This window comes from Mercenaria mercenaria, chromosome 11 (genome assembly GCF_021730395.1).
Source record: "Mercenaria mercenaria strain notata chromosome 11, MADL_Memer_1, whole genome shotgun sequence".
NCBI lineage: Eukaryota > Metazoa > Mollusca > Bivalvia > Venerida > Veneridae > Mercenaria > Mercenaria mercenaria.
The window spans coordinates 73,356,585-73,384,517 of NC_069371.1; the positions used below are offsets into that span (position 1 = coordinate 73,356,585).

The 27,933-nt window shown below is 34.0% G+C and overlaps 2 protein-coding genes across 3 annotated transcripts in view; one reads left to right on the forward strand and one right to left on the reverse strand.

Moving 5' to 3' along the window:
* LOC123531391 (uncharacterized) overlaps positions 1-13,384 on the forward strand; it is a 34,439-nt gene extending 21,055 nt beyond the window's left edge. Inside the window, exons 3-5 of the mRNA XM_045312297.2 lie at positions 1,496-2,293; positions 3,003-3,060; positions 5,117-13,384. Of these exons, the coding sequence (XP_045168232.2) occupies positions 1,496-2,293; positions 3,003-3,060; positions 5,117-5,376 (1,116 nt within the window). The 3' untranslated portion in view covers positions 5,377-13,384. The remainder of the gene's footprint in view (positions 1-1,495; positions 2,294-3,002; positions 3,061-5,116) is intronic.
* Positions 13,385-14,006: 622 nt separating this feature from the next.
* Positions 14,007-27,617, reverse strand: LOC123531220 (tRNA N(3)-methylcytidine methyltransferase METTL2-like). Of its 2 annotated transcripts, none has more exons than XM_053517729.1 (10): positions 27,479-27,614; positions 24,988-25,092; positions 23,582-23,673; positions 21,642-22,111; positions 20,757-20,806; positions 19,386-19,446; positions 18,528-18,667; positions 17,472-17,578; positions 16,191-16,256; positions 14,007-14,652 (listed from the first exon to the last, which is right to left on the reverse strand). In XM_053517729.1, the coding sequence occupies exons 2-10, from the start codon at positions 25,080-25,082 to the stop codon at positions 14,486-14,488; spliced, it is 1,248 nt and encodes a 415-aa protein (XP_053373704.1). In that variant the 5' UTR covers positions 25,083-25,092; positions 27,479-27,614; the 3' UTR covers positions 14,007-14,485. The 2 variants fall into 2 exon arrangements, with proteins under 2 accessions (XP_053373704.1, XP_053373705.1); XM_053517730.1 differs by lacking the exon at positions 14,007-14,652 and adding an exon at positions 14,775-15,607 and having other exon boundaries at positions 27,479-27,617.
* Positions 27,618-27,933: the final 316 nt, after the last annotated feature.

Genomic DNA, 27,933 nt, shown 5'->3' on the forward strand with positions numbered 1-27,933 from the left:
TGGGTCATCTGAGTTCAAAAACTAGGTCACTAGGTCATATCAAAGAAAATACTTGTTTAAACTCAAAAGAGACCACATTTTTGGTCCAGTCCTAATGAAAATTGGTCAGAATATTTGTTTCCATGAAATCACTAGGTCAAACATGTTTACACTGTTATTGTGTGTTTCTCAGGTGAGCAACCTAGGGCCATCTTGGCCCTCTTGTCTTACAATTTTGTCATGTTTGTCAGTAAAATATATAGATGAATCTGAAAATTAAATAAAACTTTGTATGTTGATAGATTGTTTCTTTAGCCTGGCCGCAAGTGATTTTGCCTTTATGACCAGTGCAGACCAAGATAAGCCTGTATGTCTGTGCAGGCTGATCATGGTCTGCACTGTTCACTATTCAGTTAGTAAATTTTCAGTGAACACCCCTTCGAATTATAAGCAATATGCCCAAATCAAATGATGGACCAGTCCATTTTAGAAATTATGTCTCCCACCACACAGTGGTGTCGGAGACGTATTGATTTACTCCAGTCTGTGTGTGTGTGTGTCTGTCACAAAGCTTGTCCGCACTCTAAGTCGAACATTCCTTATCTGATTTTCACCAAACTTGAACAAAATGTGTTTGACCATGAGACCTCGGCCAAGTTCAATAACTAGCCAAATCGGTCAAGGCATTTTGGAGTTACGGCCCTTGAATTATCGAAAAATTGGCCTTTTTACTCATGTCCGCACTCTTAATCAAACATTTCTCATCCGATCTTCACCAAACTTGAACAAAATGTGTTTGACCATGAGACCTCAGCCAAGTTCGATAACTAGCCAAATCGGTCCAGGCATTTTGGAGTTACGGCCCTTGAATTATCGAAAAATCTGCCTTTTTACTCTTGTCCGCACTCCAAGTCGAACGTTTCTCATCCGATCTTCACCAAACTTGAACAAAATGTGTTTGACCATGAGACCTTGGCCAAGTTCGATAACTAGCCAAATCGGTCCAGGCATTTTAGAGTTACGGCCCTTGAATTACCGAAAAAATCCGTCTGTTTACTCTTGTCCGCTCTCTAAGTCGAACATTTCTCATCCAATCTTCACCAAACTTGAACAAAATGTGTTTGGCCATAAGACCTTACCCAAGTTCCATAACTAGCCAAATCCGCCCAGGCACTTTTGATTTATGGCCCTTGAATTACTGATTGGATCCACTCATCCAGACCATCTAATTGGATTCACTCGTCTAAAACATCTAGAGAAACTAACATTTTTCATAGGGGCAGTTGTGGGAGACATGCGCTTTTCTCAAAAGCATCTCTAGTTTAGGGTTAAGTACGTGAACTTAACTCCAGCTTTTGTTTTTAGTTATCCATTCATTTTATAGATACAGATGTACTGGTTTAAATTGTACACTCAACTTGTCCAGAGCATTCATCAGTTTTACTGGTAGCTCTTATTTTGTATTTTTATCTGAGATTTATGAAAATTTAATGACTGTATTTTGAATCGTTGCCAGAGAAATGATGAGAAACAGATCCAGCCACCGAAAGACTCTGACATTGCCGGCAAGCCTATAGAAGTACCAGAAAAACAAGCTATACCAAGGCCTCCACCTGAAATAAGCAGAGATGTTGTAGAATTCGTAAAGCCATTCGGTGACAACAATAAAGATGCCGATGGTGAAAATGTAAGGAGTGGTCCACAAAAAGATTTAGAAAAAGAAGCTGATAAGGCTAAAGAAAACAGTCCAAAAGCGGATGATATTGACAAAAAGTCCAATGAAATTAAAAGATTAGATGAGAACAAGAATATGACTTCTAAAGAAACATCAAAGAAACTTAATGAAACAATCAAAGCTTTAAATGCTACTAATCAGCCTGTACTTAAACAAGTGGAAAATCAAGTTATAAAACTTGGAGAAAGTTTTAAGAATAAGACTCTTGGAGACTGGGAAACAGTGAAGAATAAGACATTAGAAAAATTAACTGATTTAGGAGTGATAAAAAAGCCGGAATATATAAAATTGATTTATACTCCAGTTAAATGGATTTTAAACATGTCAATTGAAGACATAGGAAATATTATGAAAGATACACAATACTTTCAAGTTAAACAGAATCTGACAGAGATGGAGTATCATCCTTTGATGTCTCCAAATTCGACAGAGAAGTTAAATTTGACAGAAGTGAAGTATGGACTAGGATATTGTGATTGTAAGGATCTAGAATGTATGTGCTGTGTTCGTATATATAACAAATGGATGAGATTGAATAGTACAGCATGTTCCCTGATAACGTTCTCCTCAAAATCTCAGGTATGTTATGTTTTACACCAAGGTCATTCTCTGTTTTTTTGGATGTTTTGGGTAATATGTGTATTCCCTGCTTTATCACTGGTGCAGTAGTGATTGCAAAGTTAAGAGGGAAAAGTGGGCGCAGACCAGCCATTGAACATACTCATATATTCCTGAAATTTTTTGGACAAACCAAATAAAAAAATAAAGAAAAACTTTCTTACCATTTACAATTGACAGTGTTTGAAATCCTAACCAGTATGGTCTTTCAAATAGGTTTCCGCCACCCCCACCCTGCTGTCCCACCTTTATTAACTGTTACATCATTTCTGTGAAAAATCAGTTTTTTTTTTGAGCCAAAAGTTTTGGGGCCTTTGGCTGAAACATATTTAATGTCAACACAAGAGTGAGTGCTATGCTAGATTTTTTTCCAGTAATATAGAAATGATGTTGGACTGAAAAATATTTGTTTTTATTCATAAAGGTTTCCACATAAACTTGCACTTGCATGAGTGTACTTTTATAGCATAATCTATATCATCTGTTTCACAAATCTCATTTTTCTTTTCATTGTAATTGGATAACATAAATCTAAAGCTTTTGTCCTTTTGGACACTTTAGTTATAACAGATGTTGATTTTTCTTTTTTCCCATTAATCAAAGAACCAGTTCGTTTTCTTTCTTTTTTATTGACAGAATGCAAAAAATGTACTTATTTTATTTATTACAGGAGTTGCAGTTTGTTTATTCCATTGATAAAACACCAATTTTTGACAGAAAAATTGCAGGTAAGTATTTTGACTCTTCTGTGACCCAGGTGTGGCAAAAAGCCCAGTAGAGCTTTTCATCCTTATATAACAGAGGCCTAATATAGGCCACTTCCCAATCCAAAAATATACTATTTTTTCCCAACTGTGGCAGAGATATTTCCCAAAATTCATGACAGATCATGCCAACAGATGGTTAAGATTTTGTTTACATTTTAGTATTTCCAGAGGAAGCGTTTGTCTGGTATTGATTTTTTGTCGCACTATAGCCTAACAAAGCACAGAACCGCATGTGTTGCATTATACCAGTCTAATCCGTTATGTTCCATGGCCTGGATTTTAGTCTGTGTTTCAGGGGATATAAATTTAATTCGTCTTTCGGTGCTTACTTCCGGTTGATTATTTTTCCCAAAATGGACAATTATTGCGCATAAATTTCCCAATTTGAAAGGCCAAGGCCTCTTCCAAATTTCCAAATGAAAAGCCCTGCCCAGGTTTTATAGTACACTTAGGGACCTTGAAACATCTCATTGATCACTGTTTCAAGTTATAGCAGTTTATAACCCACCTGAGTTATTGCTTATACTTTCATAACTTGTTTCAGTTATCATAAATTATTACAAAGACCTCCTGTGCCAATTCCTCATTATGAATGAGACTAATTCAATTACTTCCTGAATCCTTGAACTCTTATCTTCCCAGCTATACAGTAAACGATTTTACGCAAGGCTGATAAAGGTTTACGCAAAAGGTTTAAAGCTATAAAACTCTTAATGTTCATCCCATTATGCTTATCAGGTCATGATCAGACTAAAAGAGAATTGGATTAACCACAGTTTGCTACTAATTTCAGGTTAAAGGTCACTTTGTGAGAACAGCAAAAAGACTTTTTTTGAATAACTTTCCTGAGTTAACTATATTTTATAACTAATACAGGTTATAAAATGCTTGAAAAAGTAACTGAAATAGGTTACATAACAAAACAGTTACATCCCTGACTGTTGATACATGGAAATTATTTCATTCTTGCAAAATGTATTCAAAATTGTTAAATCATATTCGCCCTGACTACCTGGAGCAAATATTTTATACTGTAGGTAATGTACTTAGGATAAATTTGAAGTTGACATCTAAAAAAGGTTTAGTCGTAGCGAAACTGAAATGATTATTCTAAATAGCAAATACTTTCCCTATTCTTGTTTAGTTGTAAAATGGTATGTTGATCATCTTAATGTAACCCTTACCCTGCTAAAGTTCTATAATGAACTTGTCCATCTTTCACTTTGGACAGTACCATTAACTGTTGAAAGGGATGCATACCAAAAAGATACTGACTGAATGGCGAACAGTGCAGGCCATGATCAGACTGCATGGATGTGCAGGCTGATCATGACCTGTGCTGGTGGCAAGCCAGAATCAGTCGTGTCCAGCATGATAAGGGTTAAAAAGGACTAATTAATCCATTAATGTCTTGTTAGTGTTAAATTGTATCAAAATATAAGAAGTTTTAATAGCTTTTATTCGGTGAATGAAATTCTTATCTCTGGCTGAAAATGACCTTCAGTATAAAAGGCTCCAGGAAGTAACCTGTTTTATTTGAACTTCTATAAGTATTATATGACAAGTCACTCAGGCTTGATTTATTTGAACTTTGTAAGTAATACAATGATGATACCAGAAATATTTTGTTCAGAATATTGGAAAAAATGTCTGTACTTTTGTATAAATAGTTTATATCTAGTTTAATCTCTTGTTAGAAGTTTCTTTAACCAGTATTTCTGTTATGTAGGGCTGTCAGTTAATCCAGTCAGGGCTAATAGGCCCTTTACCATGATTTACCTATTCTAGGCAATTAACTGACAGCTTCTCCACAAGAATCCAACAAGTGTGATAAGTGACTCCAGATGTAATGCTCTAGGTATCATATACTACATAATTATGCCTTGCCTGTGATTCATTGTGGAATTCTTGTGCTCTACCTAAGATGGAAAATGGAGGGCCCTCTGCTAATATTTGTAATATTTTGTAGTATGTCATGATTTGTTATGTGATAATTTATATACATTGAACATTTCAGCTGAATTTCCACCCAAGATATGCCTAGAATCCTCATCTAAAGCAGCTGGGATTTGTACACTATTTTCCAATGTTACAGCAAAAGTTAACGTAGAAAGTGATATTCATAAAATACATCTATCTGGATGCATCGAGTATGACTTGACGTTATATAACAGAACAGTCAGTTCGTTCCCTGTTGGATGCTTCCAGATTCCAGGAAAACAGTCTACACACAAGGAGGAGAATCAGGCTCAAAATCTTGGAAATTTTATGCCATGATTTTAGTTTCAAATGATACTTAAAAATATTTTATTGTTTGGTTATCAATAGACTCTTCTGCCATTATGGGATATTACTTTAAAATGGTGCATTTATAGCTTTTCTAAGGCTAAAGCTTACATGAGCTTATATGAGTATCATTGTGATCAGTCTGTCTGTCCGTACATATCTGTCTAGTGTTATTTCTTGCGCTGTCTCCTGTAAATGCATTTTTAGCTTGTCTATTGGAATATTTTCAGAGCTATCCTACTCCTTTATTACTACATGCATTTTACTCAGATTTAAAAGTTTTAAATTGGGATCATTGATCGCTCCAGTGATTGCTAGCCCCTGCTTCCTTGGGTATGCTCTATTTCATGATCCAGCATCAAAATAGTAGAGCATGTTGTCTAATGTGACAGCTCTTGTTAACTTAGGAGGAAAAGGTTAACCAGTCATTTAAAGCAGCATCCAGCATCTTTCTCCTGTAAAAAGAAGATTACTGTGAAATCATTAATATACGTGGGGGTCTAATTTTCGTGGATTTGGTGGTTGAGTTTATCCACAAAATTTAATCCCAACGAACAAGTAAAATTCCCATTCATTTTATGTTCAAAAGTTGACATCCACAAATTCATATCCCCACGAAATTGCTGTTTTGACCAAAACTACGAAATTTCATGCCCACGAAATTTAATGATTTTACAGTAATTTATACACATGGAGCTTTATTGTTTCACATAACCATGCAAGTTTTTATCAGCAATAGGCTAAATACTGGTGAAGACAACAGTATGAACTAAACCGTGCCATGAGAAAACCAACATAGTGGGCTTGCGACCAGCATGGATCCAGACCAGCCTGTGCATCTGCGCGGATGCACAGGCTGGTCCGGATCCATGCTGGTCGCAAATGCACTATGTTGGTTTTCTCATGGTGTGGCTCAATTATGATGTTTTCACTTATTTGAAGATCGACTTACAGTCTGTCTAGCATGTCAAGCTGAATGCAAGTTGGCCACTGACTGCTTGAAATATACATTTCCCTGGCTGCTGTCAGTATAACGGCAGATATCTTTTAAATAACAGACTGAAAAAGGGAGATAATTCCTCAATGTGTCTTTCTGTTGTTAATACTTGTTGGGTGAGCGAGTCGGGTCTGGATGATTCCTTACCATCCTGGCATTTAATATTGATAGTCAGTATATCATTTTGTCTGTGATGTTGTCATATGTGTTCCATCATGATAAAAAGGGGCCATCTTGCGGTAAAATTTTTCGTAAAAAAAAAGACTTAAAATAAAAGGGAAAAATTTTCTTATCTTTCTCATTTCTAATTTCTTTACATACCAAATATACATGAAGATATATATTCTCATAAACAGAATAAATTAGATGTAACTTCTGTCAAAAAATGAAATTTGTACATTTTGATCAGATTGTCCTGTTTATCATGATGGCTAACATATATGTCTTTATATTTCTTTTTTTTATTTGTAGATTTATATTTGTATGATGTTTCATGTCATTACTGAAAAGCTTTTTACTCCACTTTTCTACAACATTGTCCATATTTCGTGGGTAGAAAGTATGATAATGTGTAAAGATGAAATATTTCTGTGTTTATTAGATAGGTGTTTTTACAGTAACTGTGAAATCATGTAATTTCAAGGGTATGAAATTTTGTGGTTTTGGCAAAAAACAGCTGTTTCATGGGGACTTCACGTTTTGAAGAGAAAACTAATAGGAATTTGGTTTTTCTAGTTGGATTGAATTTCATGGCTTGACAGACATTTGACATCCACAGACAATTGACCCCCACAGATATTATGGTTTTGCAATTGTTCTTGAGATTTTCCCATTCTTTTGTCATGTGTTTAGTATGTTAATTTTCCCACCATTGTATCACTCGCATTGGTATAGGATGTCAGTTTCACATAGGCCTTAGCTCGTATTCCTCAAAGTTTTAAGTCTTGAGATTAAGGCTTAGACTTTTTCTTTAAATATTAAATTTTTCTTTTTCCTCCTAGACATTGTGATTATTTTGATGAATCATTGCTGAATGGGCAGCGACAGAGTTGTGTAAAATTTCAGAGTTATATATCTAACTTCCTTGAACAATGTTATTACAAATCAAACATTTAGTGTTCCTTTAAAGTCCGGGTCAAAATTTCAGACCTAAAATGTTAATAGGTACATACCCTGATGATAGATAATACGGCAACATTTATGAATCTAGTCAAATTAGCCTTAGAAACAACTTTCCAAGGCCTTTATGGGAGACCTACCTCAGAGCTTGAAAATAATCACATATCACTTTTATAAGTTTTACTATAAGCAGGATTTAAAAGTGACTTTTTTGACATTGTTTAACAGGAATAACAGAATGAGGGAATCATATTCTGAACAAAACTTTCCTTTACTTCTTCTATATAATTTTGATATCTTAGGTATTTTGTAATGAAGATATTTGAACTTTATATTTAACAAAACTGTGGCTTCTTATATGAAACTTGACCAGTTTCATTAAAATGGGGGAGTTTTTCAATGAAGTTATGAAAAATGTAGTTTTGTAATTTATTATTTCCTTGTCATCAAATTTATGTTCAAGATATTTGGTATTACCATTTAATTATTACATCCAAAGAAATGTCGTGGGGGGAACTTAATTATTTCATTCAGCGTTAACACTTCAGCAACTTGTAAGGATCTAGGTAGTCAGCAAATAGTCCTGTGTGAACTTTCTTGTTTAAACCATTTTACAGTGCAATTTAAATGTATTATTTTTAGAAGAAAACATATTATGATTGCTAGTTTACTACGTAGATATAAATACATGTGAACTTGTTGCCAAGTATATTATTATTCAAATATGTAATATTGGACACAATATTGGATAAACTGTGCATGTCAAATGAAACAGATTGAGCCAGTTCCAGACTCAGCTGGGCCAATATGAAAGGGTCAGTTGGGGGTTCAAGCACTTTGATTATTAAACTGAGGGTTCCATTATGGAGTTTAGTAATATAAGTGTTTTCATATCAGCCATATTATTTTGTCTGCAAACAATGCAGTCGTAATGGCCCTCTGCTATTCTGCCTTGGGTCTGTACGACCACCCTCGGACAAATAACAAGGCCAGTATAAGATAATTGGATTTATAACATTATATTTTTATGTGCTTGTATAATGAAGAGCCAGTAGAAATTCAAATGTAAGTCATGTCTAAAAAACTTTTTTTTTTAATTTTTCTTTGAAGACGTGTTATTTTATTGATGTGTAGTATAATTTGATTTGTTTTACTTGTTGGATGTCAAAATAATAGAGTAGAGAAAACAGCTATAAAATGTGATGCCCAGGCTTAGGCTGTGGGCTTTACATGTAAGAATGTTCTTTTTAGCAGCAGTTTGGCCGTCAACAAAAAAAAGGCATTTATGCATTTTTAAATTTTCGAAATAAACTTGACTGTATACATTGTGTAAATTTGAGAAAATATAGTATTTTATGTACAAGTTTACTAGGCTTACATTGTACAATCATGAGCATATATAGTATTATACCAGTCTGATATGGAAATTGTTAAGTCAGAAAGAAAGCACTTCATACAACTTTTATACTAGGAATAATTTAAAGGCACTGATCTCCAGTTTGTGTAACAAAAAAAAAAAAGAAAAGAAAATTTTTGATATCAGAAGAATTTTGTTATATTGCTGAAGAAAGCTTTGAAACTTAGCTACTGACAGATTATATGTTATAGAAACTCATAATAATTATTTGTTTTTACAAATTTTTCCCATTCAGAATTGAAAAGCGTTTGTAACAAGGTACTGGAGGTAAAATGCCTTAATTTTAAAGCTTTATAATTAACATTTGTCAAGTCCATATTTTTCCATGGTGTATTGGTCAAGAACACAGGAAAGATTTTATTGTCGCAGTCACCCGGGGTTCAATTCCCGACTCTGGCATGGTTTTTTTTCTTCATTTGACATTTTTAAGATACTTTAGCAACAAAAACTCATGTTCTAATGTTCTTAATATGACCACATTTTAATTTGAAAGAAGGATCATTTTTAGCCAAAATCTGTAGGTTAGTGCCTTTAGAATAATATCACCAAAAAGGTCAATAGACGAGGTGTAACTTAGGTAAAGGTCAGAATGAATAAGCAGAAAGTGATATTCACACGTGCATGAAGGTCACACGTGCCTGAAGTTTCTGTACATGATCTGTTGATGAAAGAAGATTAATTTAATTTCACACCAGTTTCTTGGCAATCATGAGCCAAAACTTGTGCCTGTAAAAATAAGCCACTTAATGGAGAAACTTAGGTTGTAAACTCTTCTCTTGTATTCTGGAAGGGAATAAACATGTACCGAAGGTTTGTTTGTATTTTTGTTGAAATGTTTAATAGTTATGTAATGGTTTTGTCAAAATTCTTGGCTCTAAGAAAAAACAGTAACAATTTTAATGGACCGTGTTACTAACAGAAACTCCATGCACCTGTGAGCATACAGTGCATTCTAAAGTCTGAATTTGTTCAGTTTTTTATAGATTTTTAGATGGATGGGTGTAAAAATAATTATTTATTTATATTTTTGTATGATTGTAATAGTGGCTTTTTTGAGTTATGTGAATTTTCGTAGGTTGCTGTGAAATGTTTATGTCTGTATCTGTTGGTTTTATGTTTACATTCCAGCAGACATTTTATGCATAATTGCTTGATATCTGGGGAATCTTAAATGGGAAATTAAAATTAATACCGGCACTGGATTGTTTAAATTCAATTCAAATTCTTTTTAAATTCAGCATTAGTTTTCGCTTTATGTGTGTATTGAAACTTTGAAGATCTTCTCTGATCTGCAGGTTAGCTTTCAAAGATATTAAGCATAAATAACTTTTTCTTAGATAACTTTAAAAGAAGATTTTACCAGTTTGAACTGTGAATCTTAGATGAACAACCTAGGGCTATCATGGACCACATGTTGTTTTAACCCTAAAAACATGATTAAAACATTTGCTGTATTTTTCTTTGAATAATTTGAGCCGTGCCATGGGAAAACCAACATAGTGGGTGTGCGACCAGCATGGATCCAGACCAGCCTGCGCATCTGCGCAGTCTGGTCAGGCTCCATGCTGTTCGCTTTTAAAGCCTATTGGAATTGGAGAAACTGTTAGCGAACAGCATGGATCCTGACCAGACTGGTCTGGATCCATGCTGGTAGCACACCCACTATGTTGGTTTTCCCATGGCACGGCTCATTTGATGTTTCTACATAAAATTTACAGATATATCAATTGTACAATCTTATCAACTGGGACAGAATAAGACCTGGTTTTAACTGGTCATCAAAATAACAAAACCTGGAGCATTTTGCATTCTAATAATTCTGAAAGTCTAAATTTTTATCATAATAGGTCCTGCTAACAAAGTGAGAAAAACTGTAAATCTGTTTATTTTTGAGCATGTAAATATATGTTTTTTTTGCAAAAACCGCTACTTCATGGGTAAATTCCTGGATTTTGAACATGAAATGCATGGAAGTTTATTTTGCTCTTTGGGATTGAAGGATTGTTCGTCCTGTCTAGTTCGAGCAAACGAAGTTCCACTGTATTCTAACGTCACATATCCTCGCATGATACTGCATGATTAAAGGATTTCGTCACTCATTTTATGCTGTCAATGATCTTTAGAAACAACATCAATAACTACTACAGGTTTTCCTTCATAACATACCTATTAGTGGCATTTTTGTGCAATTCTAATGATAAAATAAAATGATGGTTTTTTTGGCAGAGGCTTGTCTAAAATATCACTAAATGATATTGTTTCATAGGGTCTCCTTTTACCTACAAAAAATTACATTATGTACATAGTACCCTAACTACAGTAACCCCATCAGGCTTGTTAAGAGGATAAACTTGAATCACTTTGTCATGTCCATTCTTTGTGTTCTTTGTAACCAAGAATGAATAGTTATTACTTACATGTTTTCTATACATAGTCAAGTTTTTGTATATAAAAACGTTTTCCTATAATCACTTGTCAGTAAGTACACAAAGGTATTCATTAAGTTTCTTTTGTTTAATGAAGCATTTGAGTGAAATATAAATCAGTTTTGCCCTCATTTGTAGTTCATAAAAATTATGCCTCTTTGGTGTACAGTGGAACATTTTACACTGTCTTATCTTTTTCACACTTGTACTGCACAACAGTAGTTGCGGGTTGAGCATGAAACTATTGTATCTTGTTCTTTATTCATGCACAAATACAATAGTTTCATGCTCAGCTCTCTATGTGTGTAGTATGCTTTCTGATCATTATTAATTTAAATGAAGAGTGGCACTCTTCTGTTATTCCCAATGGTTCTATAAATTGAATTCCATGTTTTTAAAACTATGTAGAAAAATGGAATGTTTGATGGAAACATTTAGAAAGAAATTAGAAGTGCTGTTAATACTCAGGGCTTAAAATATGTAAAGGATAACTAGGTTATTTATGAACCATAACTTCATTTCATTAACACTAGAAATATTTGAGTGCCGTTATGCAAAACTCAACATGTGGGCTTTGCAACAAACACAGATCTAGCAAAGTCCTTATGTTGGTTTTTGCACAGCTACGTTCATTTATAAAGCAAGAAGATAAAAAGCATTAATCAACATTTTTTTTTGCTTGAAATGTACAAAGTGTACATGTACATGTAGTTTACCACTAGTCAATTAAAGTTTTCCCTTTTAACCCTTAGCATGCTAAATTTCTATAATGAACTTGACCATCTTTCAATTTGGACAGTGCCATTAACTGTTAAAAGGGGTGCTTACCTTAAATATACTGTCTGAATAGCGAATAGTGCAGATCATGATCAGACTGCATGGATGTGCAGGCTGATCATGATCTACTCTGGTCGCAAAGGCAAAACCAATCATGTTCAGCATGGTAAGGGTTAAAAGTACTGGCAAAATTTTATTTACAAATAGCTATTCCTTACTTGTTTGTGCGCATGATTGTTTAGAAAAGCATTTGAGACCATCAGTAGTTAGCTAGTCATTGTAAAGCCTACAAATCAATTTTATTAAGTGTGTAGCTTATTTGAAAGGTTGTGTGAGCTTATATTGTGTGGTACAACTGTTTGGAATTTCAGCTGCTCATCTGTGATTTCATCCTGTGACACTGCTTGCTGTCTTTTGGAAAAAAAAATTTAATATACAGTTACACAAGTTTTTTTTTCACAGATCTATATTTAATACTTTAGGTGCTGAATTTTACAGAATGATGTTTGATGTACTATGAGGTTATTTAACAATAAGGAAGTATATTTTGACAAGTGCCAATTTGAAAAACATACTGAACAAGTCGATATGCAACCCCACCGGTCACTGTGCAGCAATGGACAAACACCAGAGTAGCTCCATTAACCGCGGGTAAGCCAGCTATTCTTCCTACCTCCTCCCCGTGTCCCCAACGTCCTCAAGTAATGGCACACAGGCTTGAACCTACAGAGATTAGGGGTAGATGATTTGAAGTCAGCAACCTTAACTACTTTGCCAAAGAGTCTAGAAAAATGACTCAAGGCCCTTTTCAGCAAAATCAGTTCTGCATTATAAATTATAACATTTACCTGTATAACGTAACATTTAATTGTATACATTTATTTGTATAACGTAACATTTAATTGTACAATGTCTGAAATTGAATACTCAAGATCTCACAATTCCATTGTCATAGAACTTAACGAATACATGTATATATCGTAAACAAGACTAAATTTGTATTGTTCACTTTCCACATGAAGATCTATATGATATATCATAGACATTATATCCTTATAAGTATGTAGCATGTAAGAGTGTTGCAGTTGTCAGGTAAGTGCTGTATTTAATTGTTCTTATATTTATTTGTTAGTATATTGTCAAATGCTTTTATAAAACATGCCTTTGGTTTTGTTTATATAATATACACAACTCAAATTGAGAAGAATTGTTTTTGTTGTTGTTCTGTTCTAGGGGTAAGAAATAATAAAAAAGACGAAATAGTGTTTTTGTCTTTTGTGAATCAACATCAAAATTAAGTCTTTTAAATTGCCTATTTCAAGCCTGCAATTCACCAGTTTAACTGTGAAATCTACAGTGTAAACAAGCAGAATTATTAATCCTTATCATGCTGGACATGACTGATTATGTCTTTGCGACCAGTGCAGATCACAATCAGCCTGCATTTCTGTGCAGTCTGATCAAGATCTGCACTGTTCGCCATTGTCAGTATCTTTTTGGTAAACACCCCTTTTAACAGTTAATGGTAATGTCCAAATTGAAAGATGGACAAAATTATTATAGAAATTCAGCATGGTATGGTTTAAAGGCTGACAATGACAAACAGGTATAACAACAGCTCACCTTGAGCTCATGTTGGGTAAAATTATGAAAATTAAGTTGTGTCATACAGGTAAAAAAACAACATGGAAGTTGTCAAGTGTTTGCCATTCCTCTATCCTACATGGAATCAAACATGGTTCATTATTAGGCTATAATAAAACTAATAATTATTACAGCTCTTCCATGGAGAATATTTCAAATTACAAACTGAAGGCACTATGCTTGAACTAGATTACTCCTGCAAGAAGTACATGTACTTCACTTGATATGAGAAACAATGCTACTGGTATTAAAACTTTATTCAAGTAAAGTCCACTAGAGAGAATTGCTGTCCATCAGTCCATGATACAATGTATCATAGTAAATGCTTCTTGAGAGAATTGCTGTCAATCAGCCTGTGATACATAGTAAATGCTTCTTGAGAAAATTGCTGTCAATCAGCCTGTGATACATAGTAAATGCTTCTTGAGAAAATTGCTGTCAATCAGCCTGTGATACATAGTAAATGCTACTTGAGAGAATTGCTGTCAATCAGCCTGTGATACATAGTAAATGCTTCTTGGGAGAATTGCTGTCAATCAGCCCGTGATATATAGTAAATGCTACTTGAAAGAATTGCTGTCAATCAGCCTGTGATACAGTAAATTCCAGTCCAGATAACTGCTGTCAATCAGCCTGTAATAAAACAATAATTTCCACTAGTGAGAACTGCTGTCAATCAGCCTGTGACACAAAATGACTTCCTAAAGTAACAGTTTATCATCATCTATCATCGACAACTTTGTCTGTTTCTACTGGTTTCATATATTTACACTGAATCCATACACGATACATCTTTAACTGTTTTCCTCGGTTGACTTGCAATCTTCGGTCCACCAAGTTTTGTTTCTCTATCAATCCAGCTGTAGTCATCATTTCTCTCAATTCCTCTGTAATAAATGATAAAAGCAATTAAAGTACCATAATCAGTCAGGGGTGTAACTGTTTTAAGTTAGGTAACCCATTTCAGTTACTTTTTCAAGCATTTATAACCTGCATTAGTTATAAAATATAGTTAACTCGGGTAAGTTGTTAAAAAAAAGTCCTTTTGCTGTTCTCACAAAGTGATCTTTAAACTGCAATTAGTAGCAAACTGTAGTTAATCAAATTCTCTTTTAGTCTGATCATGGTCTGATAAGCACAGTAGGATGTTAAGAGTTTTATAGCTTTAAACCTTTTGCGTAAGACTTTATCAGCCTTGCGTAAATTTTTTTACTGCATAGCTGGAAAGATAGAAGTTCAAGGATTCAGGAAATAATTGCATTAGTCTCATTCAAAATAAGGAATAGGCACAGGAGAGTTTTGTAATATTTTATGATAACTGAAACAAGTTATGAAAGTATAAGCAATAACTCAAATTGGTTATAAACTGCGATAACTTGAAACAGTTACACCCATGACTGATAATAGTGATTTAAATGACATATGAATGTAGAATCTATGTTCTGAAATGTTCAAGATGGCGGTGACTTCTGCATTGGTGCGTCATGTGCTTGGAAAGTATAACTTCGTAATTATAAATTGATTTTACTGAATTTAGTATCATTCTCAAGTTTATCTCATTATTTTAATAAATGGAATCCATAAAGGAATAAAAATAAATCTTGTAGATAAAACTGATATAAAATGTTTCGAGTTTGGTCAATTTTCATTGACTGGTCGCAATCAGCAAAGGGCAAACATGTATTCAATATTTACTTTCTAAAGGCCTAATGAGCGCGCTAAAAATGTGCGATAATCAATCTACATTTTAAATGATTACAACCTTTTAAATTAAATATCGTAATTGACCGTTTTCAATCATCTCTTCCATAAATGGCTACATGTAGCTTCACTGCCGACGTGCTAAAAACAACAAATTTTCATCTATTATTCCCAATTAAAGTATCATAAAGCAATAATTGATTGCAAAATCCTGTCAGTTCTTAATCAGGGTCATTCACAGTTGATACACTAACGTGTCGGCCTGTTGATCAAAGCCGCTAATAGAAGGTACAATACACGGAACATGTCCCGCGGACATTGGCTAATCTGGCTGGTTTTGAAAGGGCAATCTATCACAACCATAACATCATAACAATGCCCTGAAGCTATTTTCATTACAAATAACATTGGAAAATATTCAAATCAGGTTTTCTGAATGCTGATCGGGGTGACTTGGTTTTGGCTTCCTAATCGGGATAATCCCGATTGAATAGGGAGGGCTGGGAAGCATGCATTGCATACAAATAGCAAATGCAGTGTAAATAAAAGTAATGTTTCCTGTTGTTATCAATTTCTTTTTCTTCTTTATCCTTAAAATTTTCAATTCCATTTTTTCCAGTTTTAATTGTATCCATATTCAAAAACGCTATAACATAATAACAAATACAAGGACTCCTAATTGTATGTCTGAGAAAATACACAGTATTTTGACATAGTTATATACCTTGTGTAAAGAAATACACCCTGGTACCATCTCCCCTGGCATAGAAATTTTCTGCTAGACATCTGCCTGCAAAAAAGAACAAACACTGATGTTTGATGTTTAACCTTTACCCGAGGGTTTAGTTTAAACATATTTTATTTCAGTAATACATGAAACATTTACAGAAAAATTAATTAAGGAATTGGACAGAAAGCTATATCAGTCCTCTCCTTAAACCCGAGGGTTTGAACCTCTATAATCTGCAGCTCGTCTGGGCGTACCTGTTGCTTAAGCACTGGTATTGGCAATAGGGGTAAAAGGACCTCAAGGGGAGGGGTGCGGTCATGACTGTTTACAATAAGGCTGCTATTATTATTATTGTAACTATTAATATTGTTATAATAACTCCCATTATTATGTGCAACGCCACTGAATATATCATTTTACAAAAATAGGCATTTAACCAAATTATTCAGTTTCAGTTTAACCTTTAGCCCGCTGACAGCAAGTGATTCTGCCTTTCTGACCAGTGTAGACCATGATCAGCCTGCACTCTGCTATTCAGTCAATAAATTTTCAGAAAACATCTCTTAAATAATAAGTGGTACTACCCAAATTGAATGGCAGACCAGTTCATTTTAGAAATTTAGCAGAGTAAAAGTTAAAACTTAATTGACTGCATACAAAGGGTTTGTTTGTCAAATGTAATTATATATATATATATGCTTCATATTCTACCTCTTGAGAAAAGCTGGAACAAAAGAGTTCTTCATACATTCATTCCTTAAACAAAGACCTAGTATGTTTATAATTAAATGTATAGCAAAACGAGCTTGGTATTAATTTTGTCTTTCATATGAAATATAAATGAAAAAAAAAAGTCAGCCATGAAAGTTCTAAGTCTCACCAGACTGAATTTTTAACATTTCTTTTAACCAAGTTAGGTGAACATCCATCAAGCAGTTCACGAGATGATTATATGAAGTTTTTCTCTATTTTTAGCTCTTGTGCCCAAAACTGCATTCAAATGGACCAACTTGTACAAACTTGAGAAAGATTCATTCAAGGATGCTAAACACCAAGCTTGTTAAAGAAACATCCAGTTAAATGCTTGTAACTTTGTCTTTTAGCTCTGGCTGCCCCACAATACAGACCTATTTGAACAATCCCAAAATGGCCAATGAAAGGAATATTTCTGGAATATCAGTTCCATTTTGTGCTATTTTAACGAAGTCTGGACCTTTCTGTTTTAAAAACGGGAACGTCGATGCTGACTATAACTACCAAGTTAATTAACATTACCTTTCTTAAACCTGAGTTGAGCGAGATCGTATCTGCCATAATCCCTGAACAAAATCATTCCTCCTGGTCGAAGAAAGCTTGCCAGTCTGTTCACTATTGCCTGAAATCTATAATTCATAAACTGTCAAATCACTGATGGTTGCGAGGAACTAATTTTTATGGATTTCAAAGTTGTGTCAATCTACCAAATTTAATCCCAATGAAAAAACAAATTCCAAATTACTGTATCTTGAAATCCACCACGTATTGTCCCCATAAAATACATGATATGTAATAATTTTTGCTGAAACAACAAAAGTTTAAGGCCATGAAATTAAATAATTTCCAATTATGTAAACTTAAATTTCTGTACTGAAAAGTTTATGAATAAATATTTTGTGGTTTGCCGGTGCTAGGGGGTGTGAGTTAACCTCTCATGAACAGACTCAATCATACCAAGTCTGCTATTATTCTGCTTGGTTTATTCTTTGCTTCCAAAGGATCTTTTTACAGATTTTATTGATCATCAACAGAATTCTTGACTTTTTAACAAGTCTTTAGGACTTTTAACCACTATCTTGTAAAACTTACCTTTAATAGCTTATTTTTTAGGACTCAAGAATTACTGACAATATATCAAACACTTTTACAAAGTTTAGTATTTCTTTTTACTTCTCTTTACATCTATAAGTTATGTCTGATGTCATACAATATCTAAATTCAAGAATATGAGAGAAATTGTGTACTGTTAACACAACAATGAAAATATCATCCTTTCCATAGCACATGTAGCTTCAAGTTGTGTAGCACTTACATTACTATTTCTGTTTTGGAAAAAGGCCCCAGACGCCCATCCATTATTTCCTGCATGATCGGGCATCTGGGTAGAACAGCCAATCTTCCGCAAGCCAATTTGATGGCTTCCTTACATGAAAGTATTCTACACCCAAAGAGAGGTTCTGAACCCACAGCGATGATGGGCAAGTAATTCAGTTAGTGACCTTAACTATTAAGCCATGGATGCCCCCAAAACTAACAATAAAGTAAATGCATTATTCAAGAAAACTGTATACAAACTTGTCTGGATTGTTTGCAGACAGGATAAAGATCATGATGATGATGTCAAGGCTTCTGTCAGGGAACGGAACTGTAGCTTCTGGGTCAGATATATCACAGACAAATGCATGACAACGTCTTCCATCATAGTCCTTGTTCTCCTGTCAAATAAAATATTATTCTTAAACTTATACAAACCCTTCAAAATTTTTGTACAGGTATTTATAAAAGTTATTAATGTCCAAGTCTGGTAAACAATGCTTTTTTTAACCAAATACAGTCATCCTTTTCTTTTGGAATTTACATAGTGGTGATAAACATCTACTGTAAGATGTTCAACTAGAACAAAACTTGTATGTTCTTGTAACAGAAAACCAGTTTTTGTTAAAGCCATTGAGTGGAAGACTGGCATAATAGTGGACTTGATCCTACAAATGCATCTATATAGACAACATACCATGTAATTGAGGCAAGGTTCTTTGATTCATTTAATTGAGAAACAACCTTTTTTTGTAAATATCTTACTGAAGAAAAATCAAAATACAAGTTGTTTTAGTAGCATATTAAAAGCATACATAGGAGGCAGCAAGAACTATTAATGTTAGCTTCCATCATTTTTTCTACCTATTTTTTTTTTCCTTTTATCTTTCTAGACATAAATATATGTTTCTTTATATTTGCAAAGATTCTGAGGTGATTCTGACTACAAATGGAATCATTATATCACCAGATAAAAGTTCCAGACAGTGCACAGAATGACAGATCAACTTAAAGGGAAACATTTTTAGGCCTGCCTCTGCCAAATTTTAATGGGGTACAAAATCATCCCACATACTAACATATCTACATGTAAATAATGTTGAAATGCATGCATATTACCTTGACAAGATCAATGGCAGTTGATGAGTAGTCACAGCAGTATACCATCAGGTCAGGGTCACTGAAAAAATAAATCTTGCATTTCATATTCTGATTCTTCCATCCTCTTTCTTCTACTGTAAAAGCAGAAATTTTCACGAGGGTTTAATTTTCACTATTAAACATGTGTATTCATGAGACCCTACATCTTGCGAAAATTAATCTTTGCGCAAATATTTACCATTAGTATAATTCAAATTCAGGTATGATATCATTTCTACAATTCCGCAAATATTAAACCTCGCGAAAATACTCAAAATTTCAAATTTGCGAAATTTTGACCCAGCTAAATTATGTGCTTTTACAGTATTTCATACTTATTCCACCACATCATGGCTTCTGGAAACAGGATTAGTATATCTCTTACTAAATACTAGTACTAGGGCTCGACAAATTCTTTGAAAGCAACTTATCCCGCAGGATAGCTGCCTAGAATTTTCACTTGTTCTTCTATAATTTGCACTCATCCAGCTTTTTTATTTTAAAGATGGAATATATTTTCAAAGTCTGTTAAGAGCGCTACATATCAGATTCTAATGCAATCATAATGGGGCAGAGTGGGAAGGATTTTAGATTTGCGACCAGCAATAGATCTTTAAGCTAATCGGCTTCTGGGCAGCTCCATTTCAATTGGAATTATTTTATTTTTGGTCAAAAATTGCATTCGTCCCGAGTACTACATCAAGTTCCACTTGCCCTTAGCTGATTTCTACTTGTATCTATGAGCAAATATGTGGATTTGTACAGCCTTATAGCATAAGATAATAAGTAGATAAAAACAGAAAATCTCACTTTTTTTTATACAGCTAAATGACTTTCCCCTCAATTTCTGGCAGAGTGCTATAAAGGCAATTCATAACTTTTTCAGGCTCATGAAAATGCCTCAACACTAGAAAACAGTTAACACAGGAATCCTGAAAGATCCATTATTATATTTAAGTCCTGCTTTCTAAAAAAAGCATCACACGAAAAGAACTAACCGTTGCCATGCTGGACATGACTGATTCTGCCTTTGCGACCAGTGCAGACCAAGATCAGCATGGTTTGCACTGTTTGCCATTCAGTAAGTTTCTATCTGGGAAGCACCCCTTTTAACAGTTAACAGAATTGTCCAAATTGAAAGGCGGACAAGTTCATTATAGAAATTTAGCAGGGTAAGGGTTAAGTCATCATTTAGTATGATGATTTAGTCAACGCAATAATGCTTCTGTCAACAAGATACTTACAGTATACCGGTACATGTAACAGGCATAAATTAGCATGTGACTGTTATTTAGAATTGAGATTTTACACGTCTCAGAAGTTACTGATTCAAAATTAAATGAAACTTACTTGTTAGCCTGCAGTATAGGAAACACTGTATTACCCACTCCACATCCAACCTATAATATAGGAAAATAAAAAGTTAATTGTATGCTTAAGAAAGGTAACTTGTATGTTTACAATAGCTGACTTGTTTGCTAAAGGTAGTGCGTAGTATGCATGCTTAAACGAAAGTACTTGTATACGAAAAGTATACAATGGGCACCTTGAATATGAAAATTAGGCATTATGAATGGTAAATGATGGCACTTTGAATGCAAAAAGAAAGGTACATTGTAGCTTTCACAAGTACACTAAAAGTTTATAAGGAATATGTATGCTAATATTGGTAAAATTTATGCCTAAGATAAGTAATGTGCATGCTAAAGACAGACAACCTGTATTTCAAATATAAGTAACTTGTATGCTAAAACAGGTTACTTGTATGCCTATGATAGCTAACTTGATTACTTAACATAGCTAACTTGTGTGCTAAAGAGACACTGTATGTTACAGACAGGCAACTGTTATGTTTAACATAGGTCACTGGTCAGCTTAAGTTAGAAACATAGGTCACTTGTCAGCTTAAGGTAGAAACATATGTCACTTGTCAGCTTAAGTTAGAAACATAGGTCACTTGTCAGCTTAAGTTAGAAACATAGGTCACTTGTCAGCTTAAGCTAGAAACATAGGTCACTTGTCAGCTTAAGCTAGAAACATAGGTCACTTGTCAGCTTAAGTTAGAAACGTAAGTCACTTGTCAGCTTAAGTTAGAAACATAGGTCACTCATCAGCTTAAGTTAGAAACATAGGTCACTTGTCAGCTTAAGGTAGGTAATTTGAGGCGGTAATTATTGATAATCTGAGTGCTAAATGTCAAATAAACATTATAAATGTGTAGATGCAACAACATACCTCAAACATCCTGTACTTGGCACTCTCTCCTGGAAATGTTTCCAACTTACACTCACTTGTATCATTATCTCCTTTTTTATTGTTAGTGACTGCTTCATTTAAACAACTCTCACCATGATTTTTTTGTTGCCTTTTGTCATCCAGTTCTGACAAATTCTGCGATCCATCTACTGACAAAGTCTGACCACTGTCAGTTAATATTTTAGAACTGTGTTCAGCTGACTCAGAATTAAGTACTTCATTATCTTTTCTCGTTTCTGGCACCTTTTTCTCATTTACACTGGGAGATAGTTCTGACAATTGCTCATTCACACTGAGAGATAGTTCTGACAATTTGTCAGGAGAGAGGTAGGATTCAGGAGCCAGTTCTGGGAACTCCGTGAACAGCCAGTGTCTGTCCTTGAAAAATTTGTTTTCATGTATTCCATAAAATTTGTTCCAGTATTCGTTAGCATCATTCTCAAATCGTTCTGTAAGAAAAGGAAAATACAGGTAAGACCAGAGACAGTTCTAAGTTATGTAAGAGTGTTTGAACTGACCTTGACCTGAGTGAGTAATTTCTATGCTGTTACAACTCACTCAGACACAAACGAAAATGTAGATTTATTATTAATACTATAAAAGCATATATTTTCACTGGGACAAAATTTCAAGAATTTGAAATTTTGAGTATGTTCGCAAGGTTTAACATTTGTGAAATTGAATCTGAATTATACTGGTGGTGAATATTTACGCGAGGATTAATTTCAACGAGATGTAGAGCCTCGCGCATATACAGCGAAAATTAAACCCTTGTGAAAATTTCTGCTTTTATAACTATAGCATGGTTAAAGATAAGTTCTGATTAAATCAAGCAAAATTTGTTTCCCATATATTTGTCTCCACTCAGTACTGATGTACCTTTGATTTTTATCATTACAACATTTTTTAAGTTGAAGCTGGGAAGTGACTAGTTAAATTGGTAGTTTATATTAGGGAAACTAGGAAGAAAATGTGCATGGACACTTACATCATTATCAAGTACAAAGGAAAGAAATCAGACAAGAGTGAGGGGTCACATGTAAATTCTAGCATTGTTTTTATTTTGACCCTTATCTTGCTGGACACAATGAATTCTGCATTTGCGACCAGTGTAGATAATGATCAGCATGCACATCCTTGCAGTCTGATCAGGATCTGCACTGTTTGCCATTCAGTCAGTACCTTTATGGTATGCACCCCTTTTAGCAGTTAATAGTACTGTCCAAATTGAATGATAGACAAGTTCATTATAGAAATATAGCAGGGTAGGAGTTAAACAGAAACTGATCTTACACATAAGAAATACTTACCTAAAGTCATAGATCTTTATCAAATTTTTTTCATTCAAATGCGCTACAGCAAGCTAGCATCTTATGTTTTAAAATTTGATTATAACAAAATAAGCGTTTTTATGCAATAACTATTTTTCAAGAGAGAATTGTTTGTTTGTTTTTGTTGCATTTAACATCACGCTGATACAATTATAGGTAATATGGAGACTTTCCGTCTTCTGATGTAGGAGGAAAACCCCAGTTGCCCTTCTGTGTATTATTTTGTTATGGGAGAGCACAAGGGTAGAACCACTGACCTTCTTAAGCCAGCTGAATGGCTTCCTCACATGAAGGATACAATGTCCTAAGTGAGGCCCAAGCCCAGTGGCACATCAGTGAGTGGCATCAGCAACCTCATGGAGATCCCCTAGAGAAATGTGTTTCTGAGGGTTCTACAGTTTTTGTGCTACTGCAAATTTGCTAAATTTAGAAACAGGCCAATTATGCCAGGTTTAATCTTCCTGTAAGCTGATAATTTGTTTTTAAAGGTAATAAAATCTTAAGTTTTATGCAGAATAATTTTTCATGAAACAATTAAGTATGTACTTCTGCTCTAATTTGAACTGCATATTTAGAAGATATACCTACCAATATCGTCTTTAGCAGCAGGGTTGGCTAACTGCTCTTCAGTTTTTGATCTAGCTTGTCTCTCCTGATCTTCATCCCACACAACATTGTCCCTGAAATGGTTTCATTGAATACAAGTTATCATGGTTATAGTATAAGGTGTTAAATTCAAAGCATTGTCTCTATCATGTGAAATTATTTACTTGGCAGAAATTGTGACATACGGTTACAATAATAAGGAAACATTTTTCCCAAAATGGGAAAAGACAGTAACACTGCAAAAAAGAAATTACTGTAATACTTTTCTTGAAATGAAAGTTTCACTCAAACAACATTATCGGTAATATTTTTTACTGAAATATCATATAATATTCCCAAAATAATATGGCAATGCCATTTTAAATTTTAACATGGACAATTCATAAAATTGATAAATCTTTAGCTAATCTATTTTATCAAAACAAAACACATTGGAAATGAACCTTCAATTTGGATTAATTTATATATATATAAAATACATACTAGAATATATTTCACACTATTTGTAGGTCCTAGGACATATAGCAGATATTTGTTTGTTTCAGAGCAAGAGTGAAATATCATCAGATGCAATATCTATGCCACAGGTGAAAATGTAAGATATGGCGTTCATGCTAGACTAAGAGTGAAAGACATTTTAATCTTACATGTAAAACAAACAAATTTTCTCTTTATTTCATGAATGTTTTGATGAAATTTACCCATTTTATAGTTTCTTACCACTGAAAAACATATTTGATATTCTGACTTGAAGTACCACATATTATATTTCACTCTTATATTTCGATAATTCGTAAAAAGCATGTAATGAAATAAAGTATTTAACCCTCATCACGCTGGACATGACTTATTCTGCCTTTGCGACCAGCGTAGCTCATGATCAGCCTTTACATCTGTGAATGCACTGTTTTTCCCCCACCAATTTGGGAATGGGGCCGGGGCCTTTACAACTGGGAAAAATGCATCGTAAAATGCCTAATTTGGGAATTGTTAAAACCAATATCTCCAGTAAGACTCCTGTTAAAATGTCACATTTAAGAGAGAAAATGGCCATAATTTATCATTATGCACCAATTGAGCAAACTGTCTGTGTTAAATGTTTATAGTTTTAGTCTTGTTTGAAAAAGATGGAAAAAAAGAAAATATAATCAACTTCGGGAATTTTAGCCTTGAAATTTGGAAAAAGCCATACTATTTTCCATTGGGATTGGGACCCTATTTCGGCCCCAAATTGGCTAGAAAATAAAACACTGGAATGCACTGTTCGCTATTCAGTCAGTAAAGTTTCAGTGACCACCCCTTCAAATAATAAATGGAATGGCCCAGATTGAATGATGGTAAAGTCCATTTTAAAAATTTAGCAAGGTCAGGGTTAATAACACACTCACCAAGCATTATGTTCAAAGACATTTTTTGGGTCTGTGAGCATCCTGTTACCAAATTGTTTTCTTTTATTTTCGGTTTCTTCCTGTGAATCTGCCATTCTATAGCTCCTGAAGTAGTAACAGAAGTGTTTGTTGAAAATGGATACTCTCACACAGCAGGTCTGCCCATAAAATGGTTAAATTAACAAATTAACATATTTTCTTTCAGGGTTTTTTCTTGCTGACTTGGGAACATAGCCTATACCCCCAAAATTGGGAATTTTGACACATAAATGTTCCAAATTGGGAAATATTTAGTCCCACAGGATAGAGTAAGGATGTGTTTAAGCACTTTCTCATACACTTGTTTATATTGTACAACCTCTTTCACCTTCTTCCATTACAAGATTGTCCATAATTTGGTAAATGTTTGTGCAATTTTGATGAATTTTTTTTCAGAATATAGATTGGGAAATTTTGCACTCATTTTGGGAAAAATACATACTTTTTGGCATTGGGAATATAGCCGAAAAACGGCTATAAAAACGGCCAAAAAAAAACCCTGTCTTTCCAAGAAGTTCATGAAAATAAGCTACTAGTTATTTAAAAAGCATTAGAATTATTTCTAGCCCTAGCACTAGTAGCAGACCCTAAAAGGGGAAAAGTGTTTCCAACTGAATAAGTTGTGGATAAGACCTTACAGTGATGCTGCAGACCAAGTTTTGATGAAGATCCATGAAGTGGTATATAAAATAAAGTTGTTATTTAGAATTTTCTATTTGGAAGTGTCTAGCCATCTGGTAACTGGACGCCTGCATTCTAGCCGTCCGGTAATAGATTTCCTAATGAATAAGTATTCAGTCGATAAAAGAAAGTTTGCCGAAATCAGTAATGGTGAGATCGCGGCGATGTCACTCATCAAAATCTGTACATCTGGTGGCTTTTATCAGTCAGGGGTGTAACTGTTTTAAGTTATGTAACCTATTTCAGTTACTTTTTCAAGCATTTTATAACCTGTATTAGTTATAAAATATATAAGTTAACTCAGGTAAGTTATTCAAAAAAAGTCTTTGCTGTTCTCACAAAGTGACCTATACAGTGAAATAAGTGGCAATCTGTGGTTAATCAAATTCTCTTTTAGTCTGATCATGACCTGATAAGCATAATTAATGGGATGCTAAGAGTTTTATAGCTTTAAAACTTTTGCGTAAAACCTAATCAGCATGCGTAAAAAATTTACTGCAAAGCTGGAAAGATAAGAGTTCAAGGATTCAGGAAAATAAATTGCATTAGTTACATTCAAAATGAGGAATTGGCACAGGAGGGCTTTGTAATATTTTATGATAACTGAAACAAGTTATGAAAATATAAGCAATAACTCAAATGGGTTATAAACTGCGATAACTTGAAACAGTTACACCCCTGACTGTTTATGGGATCGAAATTTTTAAATTTTAACAACTTTATCACTGGATTTTCGAAATTAAAACAGTTTTGAAATACTTACAATTTTCATATTTTAGTATTCAAATATTTCTTAATGATTAACTGCTTTAAATGACATTTAATTTCAATGGCAACGGCGTGATGTTCCAAACTTTTAGAAAACCAGTAGCTAAGGGTTAAGCGTTCATATTAATTTAATCCATTTTATTTCAAAATAATAGTTAAAATTATAATTAATGAATTGCTTGTTTTATAAGCTTTCCATTCATCAAATATATCTATATAAATTTGTGTTTTAAGAATTAAAGTTTAGGCCGTTAGAAAAACATCACTTTTTACAAAATAACATAGACATTCAGCGATCAATGTTTTATCATGTCTAAAATTAGAATATCATCAACGGATTTGTATACAAACACGACTGATCTAGTATACAAACACGATTCATTCGTTTTATTGACTCAAAAATCAGATAAGTATTGATATCTTAAGTAAATAACTAGGTGTCAGGTTAACAGACAGCTAGACACTTCCTCTATTTTCAGCTAAATCATTCACGGAGTGTCATTCTAGACAGCTGGTGAGTTCTGAAAAGTAAAGGGAGAGAAGTGTATTTATAGTAGATTTATAGGCCACCTCCAACAGCCTTGTTGTTCAGTTTACAATTCAGGGATGTGGTTAGAGCGGCTGGGGTAGGTTTAGAACATCTGCCTACGGCCGCTACGGATCACAAGGTCCGGGAGTATTTCCTCTAGTAGGTTTTACTTTATAACATATTTTTGTGCTAGCAGTTACATATGAAAGACTGCGGTGCCTAAATTACACTGATTTTAAAAGTCGTTGTTTGTGTGCGACTGCAGACAGACTATCAGTGGAAGTAACTAGAGTCACGGATAATTTGGACGATTCTGTGCATGGAATGTTTGGTAACTAAATCTTGTTTTACTATTCGGCCAAATCTATATTTAATGATTAACAGTGGTAAACAGACGTAATTAACACGGACAAAGAGTAACTATACACTGATTTCATTCTTGGGAGCACCAATCTAAAAGAAATATATTTTTACCTTAACGCGAAAACTGATTACAAATCCTACTTTACTCTAGATCGCATAAACGCTTGCCTACATCTCTAAATGCCGTACCACCCGTACCACATACCAGTTGCACAACGTTTGTGTCTTACCGATCGTTTGTCAGTATCATGTATGCCTGGTTCTCAGAAAGTTTTCTTGGCATGGCAGATTTCATCTAATAAAATCCGACTTTATATAAATCGTTTTGTCTGCCTGGTTCTCAGAAAAGTATACATTTCTGAGCTTGACACATTTTATTAATTAAAATCCGATTTTAATAAGAATTGGTCTTTAATTAAATAAATTGACCTGTCTGCCTGGTTCTCAGAAAGTTATCAGGGAAGTCGAGAAATTGTCAGCTGTCTTTTTTCTTGTTTAAACAACAATAAATAAATAAATAAATAGAAATAAAACAAACAACGTAACGGACAGAATGGAAGCTGAAG